The sequence below is a fragment of the Salvia hispanica genome, chromosome 5, assembly GCF_029641045.1.
Source record: "Salvia hispanica isolate PSC_SH4W2 chromosome 5, Shi_PSC_v1, whole genome shotgun sequence".
NCBI classification, from domain to species: Eukaryota; Viridiplantae; Streptophyta; class Magnoliopsida; order Lamiales; family Lamiaceae; genus Salvia; species Salvia hispanica.
Window position 1 is genome coordinate 40,934,129 of NC_142696.1, and position 21,549 is coordinate 40,955,677.

At 39.0% G+C, this 21,549-nt stretch overlaps 2 protein-coding genes across 2 annotated transcripts; both read left to right on the plus strand.

The window, feature by feature from the left end:
- Positions 1 to 13,303: 13,303 nt before the first annotated feature.
- Positions 13,304 to 14,979, plus strand: LOC125186595 (rosmarinate synthase-like). The gene is made up of 2 exons (XM_048082987.2): positions 13,304 to 13,729; positions 13,993 to 14,979. Exons 1-2 carry the CDS (start codon positions 13,322 to 13,324, stop codon positions 14,878 to 14,880), a joined length of 1,296 nt encoding a protein of 431 aa, XP_047938944.1. The 5' UTR covers positions 13,304 to 13,321; the 3' UTR covers positions 14,881 to 14,979.
- Positions 14,980 to 18,887: 3,908 nt separating this feature from the next.
- LOC125186594 (shikimate O-hydroxycinnamoyltransferase-like) lies at positions 18,888 to 20,429 on the plus strand. The gene is made up of 2 exons (XM_048082986.2): positions 18,888 to 19,380; positions 19,474 to 20,429. Exons 1-2 carry the CDS (start codon positions 18,970 to 18,972, stop codon positions 20,359 to 20,361), a joined length of 1,299 nt encoding a protein of 432 aa, XP_047938943.1. The 5' UTR covers positions 18,888 to 18,969; the 3' UTR covers positions 20,362 to 20,429.
- Positions 20,430 to 21,549: the final 1,120 nt, after the last annotated feature.

The following is a 21,549-nucleotide window of genomic DNA, read 5'->3' on the forward strand; positions in this document are numbered from 1 at the left end:
GCAAGTTGATTTCCAACTTGCTGAAAATCTCCATGAGATCCTCTGTATCATCCTTTTTCTTCTTCGCCTCCCCTCGATATGGAAATGGTTATGCTCGCTTTACTGCATTTGTGGAAGTCCCAGCCTGGGTTTCATCAACTGCTTTGTTTCCTTCCTTACTTACTTCCTCAGGTTCGGGGTCTAGGAAGAACGGGTCCCTTGATCGAGGTAGAGATCCCCCTAAATCTTCCTTCTGGAGGTCTCTCTGAACAATGATCTCCCTCGGTCCAGCGCCTTCCTCTTGCTGTTTCTGACTCTGTTTCCCTTCTTTAGCTTGCATAGGCACTTCCTCATCAGTTTCCAACGTCGGCCCTTCGTAACCCCGCCCAGATCTCAAGGTGATTTGACTAATGTTTGCTCGGTCTGGCGGTTTGACGGTAGCAGGAAGTTTGCCTTCATTCCCTCGCATCTCATTCAAGGAAACTGCGATCTGAGAAAGTTGTTTCGCCATCATGTCCATGGCGGCTTTTTGTTCAGACTGAGCATCTTGCAACTTGTGCACCATGTCATTGTTGGAGTGTAGGTTACCTTGCATGAACTGCTGTGAATTTACCAGATCATGGACCATGTCATCCAAACTCCGCTGTGGTCTGAAGTGGAATTGACCAGAATTTTTTCCTTGACCTTGGTTCTGTCGATAGTTGCCTTGATGATTGTTGTATTGGTTATTCGACCCTTGATTCCCTTGATGATTCGGTTGGGAGTTCTGGTAGTTTCCTTGATTGTTTTGCAGGTGGCACATAGGAGCTTCCTGGGTTGTTCTGATTTTTGTTTCCCCAATTAGCTTGGTCCTGATTCCTATACCCCAGCTGTAATTGTCCTTCTTGACCTTTCCCTGACCAGTTGGACTGCCTCTCCGGAGGGTGTGCAAAATTCGTGAGCTGGAAAGGAGGTGGCTGGCTTTGATCATGGTCAGTCCATCTAAAGTTTGGGTGAGTCCTCCATGGAGCGTCCCTCTGTCTTCCTTGATTCCAACTTCCCATCGAATTTGCTTGAGCTTGACACTCCCCTTCGCAGGGCTGACTGTAGTATGGTTGCAGTTGCCTTTCCTCTTGACCAGGGGATTTCTCAACTTCCACGTGTTGATCGAGTCCGGTGGAAGCCTTAGTAGTCAAGTGTTCGCCTCCCCTTTTAGGGCAAACGGTATTGCACGCAGACGGTAGTCCTCCTCCGTCGCCTCATTAGGTCGCTTCTGAATGCTACACAATTTGTTGAATTCATTTAAAAACTCATAAGGGCATTCCTTCCTCCGTCCAGAGAACGTGGGAAGAACTCCGAGCACATTTGTTTTGATGTCGATTGACCTCCGGCGTGGGTTCGAGACTATAGCGTGAGCGGGTTCACCGTCAAGATGAGCGGTGAGCGACCCTATCTCCGGATTGGGATCTATTAGATGGGCCATATTCGGGTCTTCCTCCTCCTCGGTCTCGGAATGCTCTGGTTCTGTTGACGATCCTGGGTTCTCCTCGGTCGACGAATTCCACTCCTTTTCACTCTCTGACTCGAACGGGAATGGATCCTCCATTCTCAATCCTGATCTAGTGGTGATGGTAGATGTAGATTCCTTGACTCGCCACTCGTACTGGCCACTCCCTGATCCAGATGTGCTTGCCCAACTCCCAGATTGAAAGCCTGTTCTCATAAACTGTCAAGGGAAAAGGAAATAACAGAAATTAAAATATTTACACCAAATCCTTAAATGAAATAACAACAAACGCCATCCATCCCCGGCAACGGCGCCACTTGAAAGGTTGGGTCTGTGGTCTACGTGTTCAAATAGGAAATAGCAGGTTCCCTAGATCCAGCAAGTCCACCAGATCACTCGGTCTAGGAACTCGTGGGTCGCGAGGAATCCTGGTCGTCGGACACACATAGCACTTTTTCTTTCAAAAAAACCCTCAACCACTTTACTAAACCTAGTATAGGGAAGTAGGGATCGATCCCACAGAGAAGGATGCGTAATACTCATGTTCAAGGATTTGGGAGTGTTTTTGGTGTTGGCTGCTGCCACGCATTTTCTTGGGTTGAGGAAAATCAAAAATTAACTTGACTTGGGAACTTTAAAAAAAATCTTAAACTAACAGCTAGACCTAGGAAATAAATCTATTGTGGGGACCATGTCTGAAAAAGCAAGGTACGACTGAAAAGTGGGCAGAATAACTAACTCTTGTACCGACTGACAGTGACATCGTCTTCTACAACCTAAATTGCGTAAAACTTCTTAAGAAAAACAGCATGAGCAAAATGAAAACAGAGCTACTGACTTGAAATCAAATTTATGCATAATAACGAAGAACTTAACAGATCTGCATACCCTAGACGAAGTAAAATAGAAACCAAGAAAAAAAACAAGATCTATCGAACTACTATCTTTCCACACGTCGAATACAACCTCAGACGCTAAATCCACTCCGGATCCAAGCGTCCGACATGAACTCCAAACAGCAGAAACTCTCCATCACGTCAGATTTTTTTTAAAAAAAGAACTCCGAATACTCAAACAACCACAGATCTTTTACCAAATTCCACATCAAACACCTCAACATCAAAATAAACAGAGATCGACATAACAATTGAAGGAATAAGCTAACAGCAGAGAGATCTATGCAAAATGACTTGAAATTTAACCACTAAACGCAGATCCACGAACGGTAAAACAATTAAGCATCATCAACATCAAGGTCGACTCCCAAAAGTGAAGTTCGACGGTGAAAACAAGCAAAACAACTTAAATTAAAGGTAATTGTATCTTCGCCCTCACTCGGACGGTGTTGCCAAACGCGAGACTTTCTAGAAAGTACCCTACCGATCACGACTACCCCAGATCCATTCCCAAGTGTGTGTAAAGTGTGTGAGCTAAGAGTAAAAAAAACTATGTCCTTTGCGTTGCATGCTCTTCTATATATATAGGCGTTTGAGTGGGCCCAGCGAGGTATAGATAAGACTTTGTTGCCCTCAGCTGTAGACTCCTCTGTCACGCCAATTTTCCTTGTAAATCCTGCTCACTTCGTTCCCTTCCCTCGCTAGACCATCTCCTTCATTACTTCCTTGATCTAGCGATTTTCTTCACACACCTGGCTTAGGAAACGTGTTAGACCCAGCAAATTATAACATTTTTCGCACATTACCGATGCATGAAATTAGCCTTATCAAGGGGCAATTGCAACTGGGGTACAGGAATCAGGACCCTACTAATTGGGAAAATAGGAATCAGAACAATCTAGGGAGCTCCTATGTGCCACCTCATCAGAGAAACAACCAAGGGAACTACCAGAATTTCCAACCAAATCATCAAGGGAATCAAGGGTCTAGTAACCAATACAACAATCATCAAGGGAATTATCGTCAGAACCAAGGTCAAGGACCAAATTCTGGTCAATTCAACTCCAGGCCACAGAGGAGTTTAGATGACATGGTCCACGACCTAGTGAATTCACAGCAGTTCATGCAGAACAACCTACACTCCAATAATGACGTGGTGCACAAATTACAAGACGCTCAGTCTGAACATAAAGCCGCCATGGATATGATGGCAAAGCAACTGTCCCAGATGCAGTCTCCTTGAATGAGATGCGGGGAAACGAAGGGAAACTTCCTGCCACCGTCAAACCGCCAGACCGAGCAAACATTAGTCAAATCACCTTGAGATCTGGGCGGGGTTATGAAGGGCCAACGTTGGATATTGATGAGGAAGTGCCTATGCAGGCTAGTGAAGGAAAACCTGTTATATTCTTTCTGTGCGCAACCGTGTAATCCCTCTTTTCAATTACTCAGTTAGGGGAGTGATCAATTACTAACTCATCATTTAATTGCTAACAACAACTAATTTAAGACCATAGGATTTTAGAAAACTTGTGGTCTATAATTTGCCCCGTGTAATTTTTGTTTTCATTAGTAAAATATTAAAAGAAAAAAAAACTACGAAATTAGGGTTTTGGATGAAAATGTCGATATAGTGTTTCGAAAATATCAACACAAATGCTTTGAGAATGTCAACACGATGCTTTGAGAATGTTAACACATAGCTTATATTGATATTCTACATGTATTAATAGACATATTTTATATATCATGTTGACATTGTTGTTGTACGAAAAAATTGAAAAAATTTGAAATTTTTTTCAAATTTTGACATCGGAACATATGCAAGTGAGATCTCGTTAGAATCCTTATAAAATTATCTTTAATTTGATATATGTTGTGCGAAAAAAATACTTTAAATCAAAAAAGTTATATGCGTTTTAAAGTTATGAGATATTTTTCAAAAGTTAGTTACAACTAATTTGGTGTAAATTAACCTTAATACCCTTATTGACGTTTTTTGTTGATCGTATTGACATTCCGGGGCTAATGATCTAGACCCTTAATTTGAATATCTAATGACTATTATTTAGTTGTAGTTAGTGATACGCCCGGATTTTGCACTGTTTTAAGGCCATTATTTGGTCCGTTTTTGTTATCAAAATCACTCTACATGTCCATTATTTGCATATTCTATACATTTTGGTATTTTGACGTGTTTTGTGAGAAATGTGCATATTTGAGCCGAAAAGGGGAGTAAAAACGCATAGTCTGGAAATCTGGAGTCAGACGGCGACCAGCGACCGCCGCGAAGTTGTACGGCGACCGCCGGCGCCCGGCGGTCAGAGCTATGTGGCGGCCCGCCTCGGAAATTTACGCTAGGAGAAGAGTCTCGCCCGGCGACCACCGGAGGACATGTGGCGGTCCGCCACCGAAGGGTCAGAGTCTCTGGACTCCAACGCGGCGACCGCCGGCCAAGGTGCGGCGGCCCGCCGGAGAAAGGCGGCGAATCCGACCAGCCCTAGATTTGCTCCAAGATTTACCAAATTTTGAAGATCTTTTCCTTCTATGATGAGGAATAATCTCCCCCTATAAATAGGACCTCAAGCTTCATCAAAAAGAGTTTTCACACAACAAGAACACATTCATAGAGATCAAAAGCTAGAGTACTTCAATTGTGCAAGGAGTTGGAGAAGGATTTCAAGAACATCAAGAACGACAAGGATTCAACCTACGGGTTTTATTTGCTTTAGTTTTATGTTCAAATTGTTTTCCCTTCAATCTATGTTTTTAGTTTATTCAGTCATGTGTAACTAAACTCATAGGATTCTAGGGATGTGTTAGTAGCAACTTTGGTTATACAATTCCGTTTTCTATTTAATATCCGTTTTGTTTTTACTTTGTTTCTTCCCTAAGTTAATCATGATGCTTCATAATTGAGTGACACAATTATGTATGATTCAATACAACTTGCTTCATAACTGTGACAGAGTTCTAGCGAGTTAGATCCACTTAGTAGACACTACAGTTAGCTTCCTTTAAAACGGCACTGTTAATTGAGAGTGAGGACTTTTCAAGGGTCTTAGGAGCTTTTTGGAGTTACGTGTTAGGATTGACAACCCTAATGTTAGTAATCAACGTTTGTATCGCATGAGCATAAGCTAGGTGACTCGTCCTTTCAAAGTATTAACTGTGCTAGGGTATTGTAGTTTGGAATTTGTATAACCATAAAAGTGAAAGCACATCCCTGGAATTCCCCTTATCTCTATACTTTTCTCTCCGTGATTTGCTTGCATTTAGTTGTTTACTGTTTTTAATATTTACTGTTTCAAAAGTTTCCAAAAAATTCTTGTTTCTCCAGATAGTAATTGAGTTCTAGTAGAAGATAGACACTTTGTGTACATCTTCCCTGTGTTCGATACCCGGTACTAACCTTTTGCTATACTATACCTACTCTGTATACTTGCAGGTATTTATAGTGCAAATAAAAAGTGCATCAGTTAGCTAGTTTAGCACCATATGCGAACTCGGCGAGTCGATGATAACTTTCTGGAATATAGTGACTAGCCAATGAGTGGTTGAATCCTAACGACCACTCCAATACCTTCCCAACTAGAGGTGCCTACGGTCCGAAACCGGCGATTACGGTTCGGAACAGCCGGTTCTGATTTTGGAAATTGTCGAACCGGAACCGAACCACAAGGGTGTTTCGCAGTTACGGTTCCGGTTCCAAAACCGTTGGTTTAGGTTTTGGTTCCGAACCGGCGGTTTTACCCGGTTCCGAACTGCCGGTTTTCGGCATTTTTTCGATGTTCCGGTACGGTTTCGGTTCGGAAATTTTTGAACTTGAACCGAACCATGATCCTAAAATTGACGATTTCGGTTCGGATAAATACTCACGGTTCCATTTCAGAATCGTAACTGCCGGTTACAGTTTTGCGTTTAACCGCCGGAACCGTAAACCTTGGCCACCTCTATTCCCAATGAGTCACCGGTAAATCCACAAAAGCAATTTTCCCAAGTAGAAAACAACCGATAAGAATTATGTAAAGCCAAAATTAAATCAAATTCATCTTGAGAATGAATGATACGCTCGCATTTTGCACTATTTTAAAGCCATTATTTGGTCCATTTTTAATTTCAAAGTTGCATTACATATCCATTATTTGCATATTTTATCTATTCTTGGTATTTGGACATGTTTTGTGAGAAATGTGCATATTTGAGTATAAAAAGGGAGTAAAAACGCGAACTAGGAAATCTGGAGCTTCTCCGGCGACCGCAGCAACACTTCCGGCGACCGCCGGCGCTCAGCGGTGACAAAGACACGCCCGAAGACCGCCGAGAAGTGCGTGGCGACCGCCACAAAGAGTCAGAAGCTTCTGGACTGCGCGCGGTGACCGCTGGCCAAGGTGCGGCGGCCCGCCACAAAAACGCGGCGCGCAACAGATGTCTTCAAACTCAATTTTCCAGCGATCCAGAAGTCCGATCGGGGTGTTCTACACACCATTATCTTTTTCTTGAAAAGATCTTCAAGATGGTACAGGAATCACTTCAATCGGAGTTCTGTGGAGAGAGTTATGGTCATTCTACCAAAGTCGCGCAAAGCTGCCAGCTGCAGCCCAGGCGGAAATTTGAAGAAGGAAATGAGATATTACCTTGTGAAGCCAAATCTTTTTCTTCTACTATGGGGAACGAAAATTACATCTTTCCTAATGTTTGGAGGAAAATTATTACCAAATTTAAATCCTTCTCAAGCCTATATATACCCCATAACCTCATTCATAGAATTCAACCCTTCCATAGCCCCCAAAAAGGGGAGCTTTCATAGCTCCTCCTCCAACCCTAATCTTTCATCTTCTTTTTGTCAGTTACTTCCATAGCATAAATTTGAGAGTTCTTCATTGTGCAAGGGGTTGGAGAAAGAAGCAAGAACATCAAGAACGACAAGGATTCAACCTACGGGTTTTATTTGCTTTAGTTTTATGTTCCAATTGTTTTCACTCCAATCTATGTTTTTAGCTTATTCAATTATGTCTAACTAAATTCATAGGATTCTTTGGATGTGTTAGTAACTTTTATTGGTTTATACAATTCCTTTTTCTATTTAATATCCGTTTTGTTTTTACTTTGTTTCTTCCCTAAGTAGTTTTGATGATGCATGATTGAGTGACACAATCGTGTATGATTTAATATAGCTTGCTTCATAACTGTGAGAGAGTTCTAGCGAGTTAGATTCACTTAGTAGATGCTACAGTTAGCTTCCCTTAAAACGACACTGTTAATTGAGAGTGAAGACTTTTGAAGGGTCTTAGGAGCTTTTTGGAGTTACGTGTTAGGATTGACAACCCTAATGTTGTAATCAACGTTTGTATCGCATGAGCATAAGCTAGGTGACTCGTCCTTTCAAAGTATAAATTGTGCTAGGGTATTGTAGTTGGAATTTGTATAACCATAATTGTGAACGCTCCCTAGAATTCTCTTATCTCTCATATTTTATCATTGAGATTTAATTGCATTTAGTTGTTTGATTGCTTTTAATTGTTTTCAATTTCCAAAGTTTTCATAATTTTCTTGTTTCTCTATATAGTGTTTGACGCTTAGTACATAATAGCCAGTTGCAATTATATTTCCCGTGTTCGATATCCAATACTGACCTTTAGTTATACTAGATCTCCTATGTATACTTATAGGTATTGTTAGTGCTAAAAAATAGTGTAACAATAAATTTCAAAGAATATGAAGCCCTAATCACCGATAATGAATAAAAATTTGCAAATTCTTTATCATAATTACCAAAGACATATAAACAAAATTCTCAAATTTTCAATTCATTAATAAACTAGATTGACCTTAACAAAAAAAAACCGATAAAATCATCAATTAAATTCTCAAAACACCATTGAAAGTAGTCTCTGATTCATTATTCATAGTAATATGTCTACCAAAATAAATTCTCGATTAACCCAAAGATTTACAAAATATAACCTTGAATTGACAAAACGTACAATTCATGAACTAGTTATATTCCGTGGACATATACTCAATTATTCAGCCAACTAATTCGGCGGCCAATTGATTCTTAATAAAACAAACAATTAAATCAATTCAATTCATGATCACGGTAAGTTTGCGAGACTAAATGTACACAAATTCATTCATATACTAAATCAAACGAGAACAAATATCGAGACATGCAGTAACCGAGTCCTATTAGATTGCTAACTACGAGACTTGCAATAACCGAGTCCTACTAGGTCACTAACTACTCCCTCCGTCCTATAAAAGTTGAGACAAAACTTTTAGGCACGGATGTTAAGAATTTATATTAAATAAATAGAAAAGATGAAAAAAAGTAGAAAGGTAAGAGAGAATAAAGTAAATAATGGAATAAAAAAAGAGTGATTAGATGTTTTGTTTTTTGTTAAAAAAGGAAATGACTCAACTTTGTTGGGACGGACTAAAAAGGAATACGACTCAACTTTTTTGGGACGGAGGGAGTACATTTTAAATTTATATACTACCACTACAAAAAACTTTGAGTTTTTAAAGACACAAAAACCTAGACAAGACAAAAAAAAACAAGACAACAACTACTTGCGTTGGAAAAATTTTAAAAATAATACTCCATTTAGGATGCAAAAGAAAATGTTTCGAAATTAAGGATAAATTAACTTAATCTTTTACTTTTTTCAGGACATTTCCATTTGCGTCCTCTATTATAGTTGGGACACCAACAATAAAGATATTTTTTTGAAGCGTTGGTGATATATTTAGAAACACAAATAAGCATCTCTAATTGCATTAGAAAGCGTCTTTAATAGGTTTTCTTTGTTGTAGTGTATCAAATGCAGGTCATCCGAGAAAATAAACAATTAAGCTCAATTTTCACGCGATATCAACTAGCTGTTGAACAATGTCAATCACGGTATACACAATGGCAATGTCAACTAGATGTTGTAACGATGTCAATCATGGATACTAATGCAAATCAAATTAGTTAGTTATAACTAACTTTTAAAAAATATCTCAAACTTTGTACTCATATAAGTATCTCAATTTAAACTATTTTTTCATAAAAAAATATACTATTAAATTAAAGATGATTTTATAAGAATTCTAACGAAATCCTATTTGCATATGTTCTGATGACAAAATTTGATAATTTTATTTGAATTTTCAATATTTTCGATCAGGTTAATGTCAACACATAGTACGTATAATAATCTAATGCATGTACAATGTCAATCAAATTTAGTTGACACATTTTTACTATACTGTATTAACCGAGAATCACAAAAAATATCACGTATAAGAAATTACTAAAAGCCCCTTTTTGAATTAATAATACTCTATAAAATAAATTTTCATGTGACATTACTATATACCACTAGATCATTTAGATCAAACGACTTGGAATCGATAGTAGTTAGCAATTGCAAACAATTAGCAATTAATCATATATTCATATTCATGCAATAATCAGTACAAACTTTGAATTGAATTATCAATTCGTCATCCAAATAGTTAAATAAATCCAAAAAAAACACGATTTTATGAATTCACAAAACAAAGCAAAAATAATCTTAATTCCCATTTTCCAATTTTTAGAGAATCATCGAGAGAGTGGTCCTAATACCACTAGTTACATAAATTTCTCTATGGTAATTAATGAAGAACAACAAAGAGTATAAGGGGAAACGTACCTTGATGTATTAGAATTGATGGTGAAATTGCTTCTACTATGATCTTCCATATGATTAATACAAAAAAAATGAAATCATTCTTTGTGATTATAATCCTAGCTTGTGTTAATGATTTTCTCTTCCTTAAAAAATATAAACATTTAATTTGACACGGGTTTTAATGCATAATTGCTCAAGTAAGAGAGGCATATATAGAAAAAGTTTTAAAAGTATTATTAGTGGATAATGAGTCTCACCTCATTAGAGGGAAAAGAATTTCAAAATTAAAATGTTCATATTCTTCCAGGATGAATTAAAAAAGGAAAGAGTTCATACTGTTCAGGGACGGAGGAGTACAAAATATAGGTCGCTTTATTTATTAGCTATTCTATTGCTTAACAAATAGAATATCTTATAAGGTATTTATACTTATTTCTATACAAATTAAATACACTTTAACTTAAATTTTAATTATTCATGAATTATTTTAACTGAAAAACTAAAAGATAATTATACATACTTGTTAAATCAGCCATGTAGAATTCCAAAATTCTAACATTTTCCTTATGGACCTAGAAAATACACGAGAAATAAAAATAGTGGGGCAGCTAAAAGACACATGGACCTAATTGAACATGTAGCCTTGTTGAAAATAGAGTGATGATAAGAAATGAATTGAGCATACAATTCGTAATGTTGTGGAAAATGGATAATATTATTAGTTAGCAGATGCCATTTTGATATCGGCGTTGCATCATCCCCTTGTATTCATGGCCGTCTCGTTCTATTCTTTATGCTTACATATACTCTCGCTTCCACAAACACGTATATTACCAAATTTTCTTTTGTCATCTGATTAAACTATTTTTCTATTGCAGATTCAAACTTAATGCTACTCAGCCTACTCTCTTCATCTATCAAATGCTAATATTCTAGTAGCCATTTTGAAAATAATCATACTTTAAAATATCATTTTTTTTTTTCATTTTAGATAAGTAGATCTTATAATCCAATGAATTATTGCACTAAAAATGAGAACTACATTTCACTATAAAATTTTTCATCTTTTCTTCACATTTTTTAATATTCGTCCAAGTCAAAATGAGACTATAAGGCCATCCGCAACGCTATCTCTTATCCGTCTCTTAACCGTCTCATCTCTTCACAATTCATGGGCCCCACTGTACTTTTCAGCTCATCTCTTAACTAAGAGACAGCACCTGCAACCCTCCATCTCTTAACCATCTCTTAACCATCTCTTAACTATTCATTCAATTTCATTTTTTATTTTTAATTCCAACAAATTCAATTAATAAAAAACACACTTCATTATAAATAAAATAAAATTACAATTTAAAATACCTAAAAAAATAAAAAAGACATAATTAAAAAACTAGAAATTACAAATTGCACACTTAAACTCAAATAAAAAAAAATGGAGGCAAAGAAGCAGAAGAAGGAGTTCTCTAGTGACGATCATCTAATGTTTTCCAAATTTTGCCCAAATGTGCTCCATTAGATCCTCTTGGAGTTGGGCGTGGGCGGTAGAATCACGTGTCCTTGCCCGAATAGACAACTGCTCTTGCAAAGACGGATGCACTCCCGTTCGAGGCGGACTACTTGCGGTTGAGCTTCCCGGGGTTTCAGGGTCGAACCAATTTCCCGCCTCAGGTCCTTCGTCGGCGACAATCATGTTGTGCAAGATTATGCACGTATACATGATGTCGACCTTATTCTCCATAAACCACTGTCGAGCCGGGGCTTTGATAATGTTCCATCGAGCTTGGAGAACCCCGAACGCTCTCTCCACATCCTTGCGAGCAGACTCTTGCTTCTGCGCAAAAAGAGACTGCTTTTCGTCCGTAGGCCTGTTAAACGTCTTCACGAAGGTTGGCCACTTCGGATAGATGCCGTCGGCAAGATAGTACCCCATTTTATACTGGCGATTGTTAGCGACGAAGTTGATGGCCGGTGCTTTACCATTCAGAGCTTCAGCGAAGAGGTCGGAGTTGTTGAGCACGTTGATGTCGTTGTTCGAGCCGGGGACCCCGAAATACGCATGCCAAATCCATAGCCGGTAGTCGGCGACGGCCTCGAGTATAACGGTGGGGTGGGTGCCTTTGTGGCGCTCGTGTATGACCCCTTCAACGCCACAGGGCAATTCTTCCATCGCCAATGCATGCAATCGACACTCCCGAGCATCCCGGGGAATCCGTGCACATGTTCGTGAAGACGGAGCAGAAACTGACAATCTGCGGTGGTTAGCTTCTTCAGAAATTCGGCAGTGAAGGCTGCCCGGACGCCTTTGCAGAAGTTCAACAAACAAAGTCGCCCAGTGGATTCTCCGACGTGCAGGTATTCGTCGAACGCATCCGCCGTTTGTCCAGTAGCAAGCTGACGGATCGCCGCAGTACATTTCTGGAGCGTCGTGTGGCTAGGACGGCCAACAGTCGAACCCTTCTCTGGAGAACTCTTCCCGTGCCGCCAATGTATTCGCGATATGCAAAAATAGCGGGCGTGACATACGGAAACGGCGACGGAAGTAGATATTTCCCCGCACCGGGTTCGGACTGAAGTAGTCACGTTCCAACCTTGCGGCGGCTTCCTCCCGGTTACGGTGGATGTATGTCCGGCGTCGCCTAGGAGGCGCGGCGGCTTCCTCCTCCCTACGTCGATCTGCTTCTAGCGATTCTTCCATTATTCGACGCATTTGCTCAAATGGATCCATAATTGATTAAATTTGGGAGAAAAAAAAAATAAAGGAATGATTTTATAGAAGTGATTGGAGAGGAAAGAAAGAGAGATGAGAGAATAAATGTGTGTTTGTGTGTAAAATGGAGAATGGAGAAGAGTATATATAGAATATATAAAAAAAATTAAAAAAATTAAAAAATTAAAAATATTACCATGAACGGTAATATTACCGTTTTTTATTTTAATATTTTTTTATTTTTTTTTTGAAAAATCTGATTTTAAAAAAAAAAATTGAATTATGACGTCATAAATCCGACGCCCACTCGCGGGTCGGCGAGTGGGCGTCACGCCAGCAGCCCGCGCGCGCCACGTGGCGCCGAGCGCGTGTCTCGCGAGCTCGAGACTTGCCTCGCCGGGACGCGTCGGGCGTCGAGATATCTCGTCTCTCGAGACGAGATCGAGTCCGCAATGAGGCAGCGTTGCGGATGCTCTAATTGGAGGACAGAGGGAGTATGATTAAATAATTGAAATTTCATGTGTGCATAAAAACATAACTTTTGGATTGTAGGAAATCCTACTCTCTCTCACAACAATCAGACAACATGAGGGTGAGTGTGAAAGAGTCGAGTATGGTGAGGCCAATCGCGGAGACGCCGAGTGTGAGTTTGTGGCTCTCGAATTTAGACTTAGTGATGCCCACTACCCACCATACTCGAACCGTCTATTTCTACCGCTCCAACGGCGCCGACACGTTCTTCGACGTTGCAGTGCTAAAGGATGCGCTTGCGCGTGTCCTAGTTGACTTCTACCCCTACGCCGGGAGGCTGGAGAAGGCCGATGATGGCCGCATACAGATTAACTGCAACGCCGAGGGAGTTTTGTTCGTAGAGGCCGACTGCGACGCTCAACTCGATGACTTGGGTGGTTTCAGCCCTCGCCCCGACCTTGCTCTCGTCCCAAACGTCGACTATTCCCACGGAATTTCTTCCTTCCCAATTTTGCTGCTACAGGTCTGTTTCGTTTTTCTTTGCGACCTTAATTTTTTTTTTTTTCATATATACAAATAATTGTATACTCATAAGTTTATTACTCCCTCGGTCCCTAATAATTCGTCACCATTTGACTCGGCACGGATTTTAATAAATGTAATAAAAAGTGGGTTGAAAAAGTTGGTGGCATGCGGATCCTACTTTTATATAATATTAGTTTTATAATAAAATATGGTTGTAAATGAGTTAATGGAATGTAAATTAATGAAAATGTTTGATTGTAGTTGACCCGCTTTGAATGCGGCAGTGTTTGCTTAGGCGTTTTAAGCGAGCACCACATTGCGGACGGGTTCTCCGCCCTCCATTTCATCAACACTTGGTCCGACATCGCCCGCAGCCACACGGCCGCCGTCCTTCCTTTCCTCGACCGCCGCGTCCTCTCAGCGCGCGTCCCGCCGCAACCACAATTCTCCCACGCCGAATACCAGCCCCCACCGCCGCTCAAAACCCCTCTCCCCACCAACACCAACACCAACCAAACACACAATATATTCACCCTCACCCGCGACTTCCTCAACACTCTCAAGCACAAATGCAATAGACAGAACGAATCAGCCTACACCACCTTCGAGGCGGTCACCGGCCACGTGTGGCGCTGCGTCTGCGCCGCACGCGGCCTCCCCGAAGACCAAGAAACCAAGCTGCAAATCTCCATAGACGGGAGGGCTAGGCTGCAGCCACAGCTGCCGCCTGGTTTCCTCGGCAACGGGGTGTTCTTCACTACGTGGACGGCCACTTACGGCGAGCTGGTGTCGAATCCAGTGGAGGTGGCGGCGGAGAAAGTCCACGCGGCGTTGGTCCAAATGGACGACGAGTACTTGAGGTCGGCGCTGGACTACTTGGAGCTTCAGTTGCCAAATAACAAGGACATCGCGAGAAGCGAGAGGAGTGTAAAGTGCCCTAATTTTGGGATAGCGACGTGGGTGAGGCTGCCGTTTTACGAAGCGGATTACGGATGGGGGAAGCCGGTGTATGCTGGGCCAGGGGGGGCTCAGTATGAAGGGAAGGCGTTGTTGTTTGCTGATGGCGAAAATGATGGTAGCATGTTGCTAGCGATCACGCTGCTCCAGCCTCATATGGACGCCTTTCAGAAGTTGCTCTATCATATTTGAGACCACTTCTTTTATCGGATGTTTTAAAAAAAATAAATTATTCATGTTTTTCGCAAAAAAAAAATGAACTCTACTGTAATGAGCACAAAGCATTGGAAATTTGTATGTTTTCTTACCTTTATACATATATGGCCATAGTTAATTAGGAATGAGGATAACCAGGCAAACCAGGATTAAAAGGTAAATTTGAGTGTATCTGCTTTAATGAAGCTACAAACATCAAAATTAAGTTTAAAATTCAAGTGATATTTCCATATAGTTTTCTCTTAAAATTTACGAATAGCAAGTTTTGCAATAATATTATCGAGCTATTCAGACCAATTCCAAAACCCGATTGGCTGGCTCGGCAGTAGAAAGTTTGCTATAAAATGACAAATAAATAATGCATATTTAGTTGGGCAAGTAACGAAGACAAGACCCAGGTTTGAAAATATGTCTTAATGTAGTTTATTTGGGCCGACAATTGCTCTATACGGCCAGGTATGCATGCAATTTCTAGTGACTTCATTATTTGATGGGACGAAAATTAGTCATCAATCATCATCTGTTGTAAAAAATACTACTCCTTCGTAGACAACTCTAGTGTAGAGAATTCAAATCTACTTGCACAAAAGTTGTTTTATGGCTAGTGCGATCCAATTATTGCCTAGGATCTACTAACTACTCCTGACTCATTGTCGCATAGAAATACTCAGTCTTGTGAAAATACCATAAAATATACATACTTTATTTTTTAGTCCGTAATATTTTAATTACTTTTCTGTCTACCTCTCTTTTGCTTTATCAATTTTATATTAAAATTTGTGTCGAACTCAAAGTGCATATTATTTGTGGACGGAGAAAGTATACATTTAAAATGATATGATAATTAATGCATAATTGAAAAAGGTAAGAGAAATAAGGAAAAAACTAGTCAAAATAGTGTTAATAAATACTTTTATTAACACATAATCTGATAAATGAAAAATTCCACATAACACTAACATGATATTCCATATTAATACTTTTTATTCAGAAATTAGCATCATAATATTCAATGTGTACGTGTAAAAAGTGAAACGTAATCCAATGATGAGAGTTCAATAAGAAACTAAATTTGATATCGACCCAGGCACAGTAAGTAAGAATTTCATAAAAAGTGAAATGTGATCCAATGATAATAGTTTAATAAGAAACTAAAATTGATATTGACCCAAGCATGGTAAATAAAATTTTCTTGTTTGTAACAGCGCTAAGAATTTCATTCCCTCTAATGAAAAAGCATAATTTCGTAAAAAGTAAAATGTGATCCAATAATAAGAGTTCAATAAGAAATTAATATTGATATTGACTAAGTATGGTAAATAAAATTTCCTAATTTGTAACAGCGGTAAGAATTTCATTCCCTCTAATAAAAAAAGATAACGGAGTATAATTTAACAATATTGTGTGATAAAGACAAAAAAAAAATAATAGGTAATGTAAAAGGGGATGTCAATCCAATCCGAAATCCGTGGATCGGTCCAAATAGTCCGGTAAAATTAATGGGTTAGGGCTGTAAGTTTGTAACCTAAATACAAAACGGGCTAAATGGGTAGGTGAATTACATGGGTTGGCCCGAATCAATTGCGGATCGGTCCGACGGGTTGCAACTTTTGATTAAAAATATTAAGTTTTAGCTTGTTTTGTATTTTTGAATTTCATAAGACACAATCATTAGTCGTCTTTGATCTTTATTTTACAATTTTTACTCGATCCCACACTATCAACTTTCAAATTCCATCCCGACTCATTATTCCTCCGTTCCATCATCTGTCACTACTATACCACCACCAAAGCCAATGAAGACAAAATTAAGAACTACGACATCAAAATCTCAACATATTGATCATTAAATAATGACTTATGTAAGATATGATTTTTAATATTCATAAGAATTAATTATGAACAATGCCAAAATACCAACACGAAACACAAGCTTTAATTCAAATTGACTGATTTAATTCTGATTTTATGTTGTAGTTGATCGGGATGAAAGGCTTCTCTCAAACTATTATTGAAGAAAACTATAAAAATTTGAAGATTATATCTGATTCTAAAGATAAGAAGAAAAAAATATCAAAAATTTAACACCATTCTATAGAAGAAAATTTTGATACAAGGAATTATTTTTGAAAGTTTTTAGGCTCGAATAGTCCAATGGGTTAGCCCGAAACCCGACAGATTAGGGTCAAAAATTTATGACTAGAAAAATTCATAACCCGAATGTCCGCATCCAAATAGCCCAACAACCTGCGTTGGTCGGCCTAAACCCGAACGGGTTAGCCCTACATCTCTAACTGTACTATAAAACAAAATCTTGGGGCGGCGCATGGTTCAAGAATGAAATTGGGCCTTTGCCTGGATTTCGGGTTTATGCTTACAAATTAATAAGCGAGTTATTTTTCATGGAATCCATTTTACATCTCTAATTAATACTCTGTCTACGAAAACTAGACCATATTCGTTGTTCACAAAACAATAGAGCATATTTAAAAAAAGAAAGTTTTCAACAATTTCTCTCGTACTCCCTCCGTCCCAGATTTGTAGTACTTCCTCAGTCCCAAGGAAGATGACTCTTCCTTGGGTGGCACGGGATTTTATGCAATTATATTTTGTGTGTTAAGATTAGAGAGTAAAGTAATAGAGATGGAATAAAGTAGAGATAAAGGTGTTTCTATTTTAAGTAATCGGTCATCTTGGTTGGGACAAACCAAAAAGGAAAGTGGGTCATCTTCAATGGGACGGAGGGAGTAACATTTTGCCATAAAAGTCCGTCCCACATTTGGAGTAACATTTAGAATTTACCATATTTGCACATAAAATTTTACCCCATTATTCACTAAAATTACACCCAAATGTCATTATCTATATTAAAATAAATCAAAACAAAAATAAAAAACCAAAAAGTCAAAGAGGGACCCACTTTCAACCAACTCACTTCATTTATTGCACACTTCATCATCTCACTCCACCATCTCATTTCATTTATTACACACTCCACCTCTCACTTCATTAATTACACACTCCACCAATTCTTTAAAACACGTGTCATAACTAAATGTTACTATAAATATGGGACGGAGGGAGTACTTTTTTTCTCTTCTCTCTTACTAATAATATGGACATCACATATTCCGTCTAACACTAATTCTCTCTTATTTTTTTCATTCCCTCTTACTCTTTTCCCTTCTCTCTTAGTACTAATAATATGAACCTCAAATTCCACTAACTCTACTTCTCTCTTGCTTTTTTTCATGTCTCTTACTTTACCAATCACATTGAAACCGTGTCATTCACAATACATCCTATTTTTCGTTGACCAGGGGAGTATATTTAGTCCTATTCTTCTCTACATTCTCATTTATTACCTAGCTTTTTATATGCTCATTGTTATGCACTCATTATTACTTATCCGTGTTAACATTGTAATTAGTACTCCTTCTGTCCCTCAAGATCTTTCCTTTTTAGTCTGTCATACAAGAATATGCACTTTTCAATTTTGAAAACCTTTTTCATTCTAATGAGGTGGAACTCATTCTCCATTAACAATACTTTAATAATTTTTTCTTTTTATCACTCTCTACTTTAACTATTTAATATAATTATTTTTTTTAAAATACCTACGTAAGAGAAATGCTCAAATACCTTAGGACGGATGGAATATTTAAGTACTCCATATTATATGAGAGTATTTAATTCGGATGGAGTATTTAAATATGTCGAAACACATTAATATGTACTCATCAAGGAACTTAGGAACATAATATATTTTGTTTAATTCAGACGATTTGTAAGACATAGGCAGGTCCAGATATTTGCTAATTGGACATTGAACATAGCATGTGTATGTCAAAATCAATGTCTGTTTTAGATATATCAATCGAGGGCAAGATATTTGCTAATTGGACATTGAACATAGCATGTGTATGTCAAAATCAATGTCTGTTTTAGATATATCAATCGAGGGATAGATGGAGTATGATTTAATAATTGAGATTTCTTGTGTGTAGAAAAACATAATTTGTGGATTGTAGGAAATCCTACTCTCTCTCAACAAAATCAGAAAACATGAGGGTGAGTGTGAAAGAGTCGAGTATGGTGAGGCCAATCTCGGAGACACCGAGCGGGAGTTTGTGGCTCTCGAATATAGACTTAGTGATGCCTACTACCCTCCATCCTAGCACCGTCTACTTCTACCGCTCCAATGGCGCCGCCACGTTCTTCGACGTTGCAGTGCTAAAGGATGCGCTTGCGCGTGTCCTAGTTGACTTCTACCCCTACGCCGGGAGGCTGGAGAAGGCCGACGATGGCCGCATACAGATTAACTGCAACACCGAGGGAGTATTGTTCGTGGAGGCCGACTGCGACGCTCAACTCGATGACTTGGGTGATTTCAGCCCTCGCCCCGACCTTGCTAATCTCGTCCCAAATGTCGACTATTCCCACGGAATTTCTTCCTTCCCAATTTTGCTGCTACAGGTCTGTCTCAACTTAAGGACGTTTTTCTTTGCGACCTTAATTAATAAGATAAGTTTATTACTATTAAAAATTAAAGAAAATGTTTGATTGTAGTTGACCCGCTTTGAATGCGGCAGTGTTTGCTTAGGCGTTTTAATCGAGCACCACATTGCGGACGGCTTCTCCGCCCTCCATTTCATTAACACTTGGTCCGACATCGCCCGCGGCCACACTGCCTCCGTCCTTCCTTTCCTCGACCGCCGCGTCCTCTCAGCGCGCGTCCCGCCTCAACCCCAATTTCCCCACCCCGAATACCAGCTCCCACCGCCGCTCAAAACCCCTCTCCCCACCACCACCAACACCAACGAATCACACATAATATTCACCCTCACCCGCGACTTCCTCAACTCTCTCAAGCAAAAATGCAATCGACAAAATGAATCCACCTACACCACCTTCGAAGCAGTCACCGGCCACGTGTGGCGCTGCGTCTGCCAGGCCCGCGGCCTCCCTGAAGACCAAGAAACCAAGCTGCAGATCTCCACAGACGGGCGGGCCAGGCTGCAGCCACCGCTGCCGCCTGGTTTCCTCGGCAACGGGGTGTTCTTCACCACGTGGACGGCCACTTACGGCGAGCTGGTGTCGAATCCAGTGGAGGTGGCGGCGGAGAAAGTCCACGCGGCGTTGCTCCAAATGGACGACGAGTACTTGAGGTCGGCGCTGGACTACTTGGAGCAGCAGCTGCCAAATAACAAGGACATCGCGAGAAGCGAGGGGAGTGTAAAGTGCCCTAATTTTGGGATAGCGACGTGGGTGAGGCTGCCGTTTTACGAAGCGGATTTCGGGTGGGGGAAGCCGGTGTATGCTGGGCCGGCGGGGCCTCAGTATGAAGGGAAGGCTTTGTTGTTTGTTGATGGCAAAAATGATGGTAGCATGTTGATGGCGATCACGCTCCTCGAAACTCATATGCACGCCTTTCAGAAGTTGCTTTATCATATTTGAGACCACTTCTTTTATTTAAATAAACATTATCCGATGCTTTTAATAAATAAATTCATTAACAAAATGAACTTGATTGTTATGTATAAGGCCATAGTTTAGGAATTAGGATAACCAGCCAAACAAGATATATTAAAAGGTAAGTTTGACTGTTTGAGTGTATTTGCTTTATGAAGCTATAGCTTACAAACATCAAAATCTATACATATATAAATAGTGAATTTCAGCCTTAATTGTAAATATTTATAAATTTTGGTTTGTATTGTAAACGTCAGATATTTTGATTGGTCTATAAAAAATTAATTCAATTATTTAATATAGCTATTACAATTCACCAATCATAAACATCATTTGAATCAATTCATCCCAATCTTACACTAATAATATTTCGTCCATAGAAGTAGAATAGGTGGTTACACTAATTAGAGTGATAAACGTGGCATGCAAGTTTTTTTCTTTATAAAAGTTTAGAAATTTATGGCAGTTACAAATTTTTAATGATTGTTATTTAATTTCAAAATATCAATAATAAGAACTACTCCTACTTATCAATCAGCCATGGAATTGAGGTTACACGAAATTAGAGATTAACTTTGTAACCGCCACATTATTACACATCATTAGTAATTTTATTAAAAATAATTTAATATAAATTTTAACCCACTATAAATTCTCTATATTTTTTGTCTATATATATGTGTCATTCGCTAGCTTATTACCCACTTTCTCATTAACTAACCTATAATCTATTTCATCACTGAATTTTCTATGAAAAATATTTATTTTCAGTATGCTTCTTGCTCTTTATCAATAGTACTATTTTTTTATATTTAACCACTTTACGCATTCTTTTTGTGTGATTATTATATTACTAATATTTGCTGTTGTGTTCTTACCAGAGAGGATGGTTGAAACTATGGAAATGGAACTAATCTCTCTTAGTGATCTACAAACTACCACAACTTTATCAATCAAATGTTGAAATCATGGAAGCATTCCCCTGGCCAAATTTAATTTTGAAATTGGTAAGTAATTTATAAAATTTTATAGTACAAAACAAAAAGTTGTATTTGCATTGTTCATGAATGAAAATATTTATCGAATTGTAATATGGGGTATTTAGTTGACTTTTGTTTGAAGTTCTTATATACATATAAGAGCAAACTGACTTGACGGAGAAGATGGTGTCAA

Excerpts from the sequence above, each read along its gene's own strand:
- LOC125186595 (XM_048082987.2), top strand. The coding sequence starts at position 13,322 with ATGAGGGTGAGTGTGAAAGAGTCGAGTATGGTGAGGCCAATCGCGGAG. Across the intron at positions 13,730-13,992 it reads TCCCAATTTTGCTGCTACAG|TTGACCCGCTTTGAATGCGG; the intron begins GTCTGTTTCGTT and ends GTTTGATTGTAG.
- LOC125186594 (XM_048082986.2), top strand. The coding sequence starts at position 18,970 with ATGAGGGTGAGTGTGAAAGAGTCGAGTATGGTGAGGCCAATCTCGGAG. Across the intron at positions 19,381-19,473 it reads TCCCAATTTTGCTGCTACAG|TTGACCCGCTTTGAATGCGG; the intron begins GTCTGTCTCAAC and ends GTTTGATTGTAG.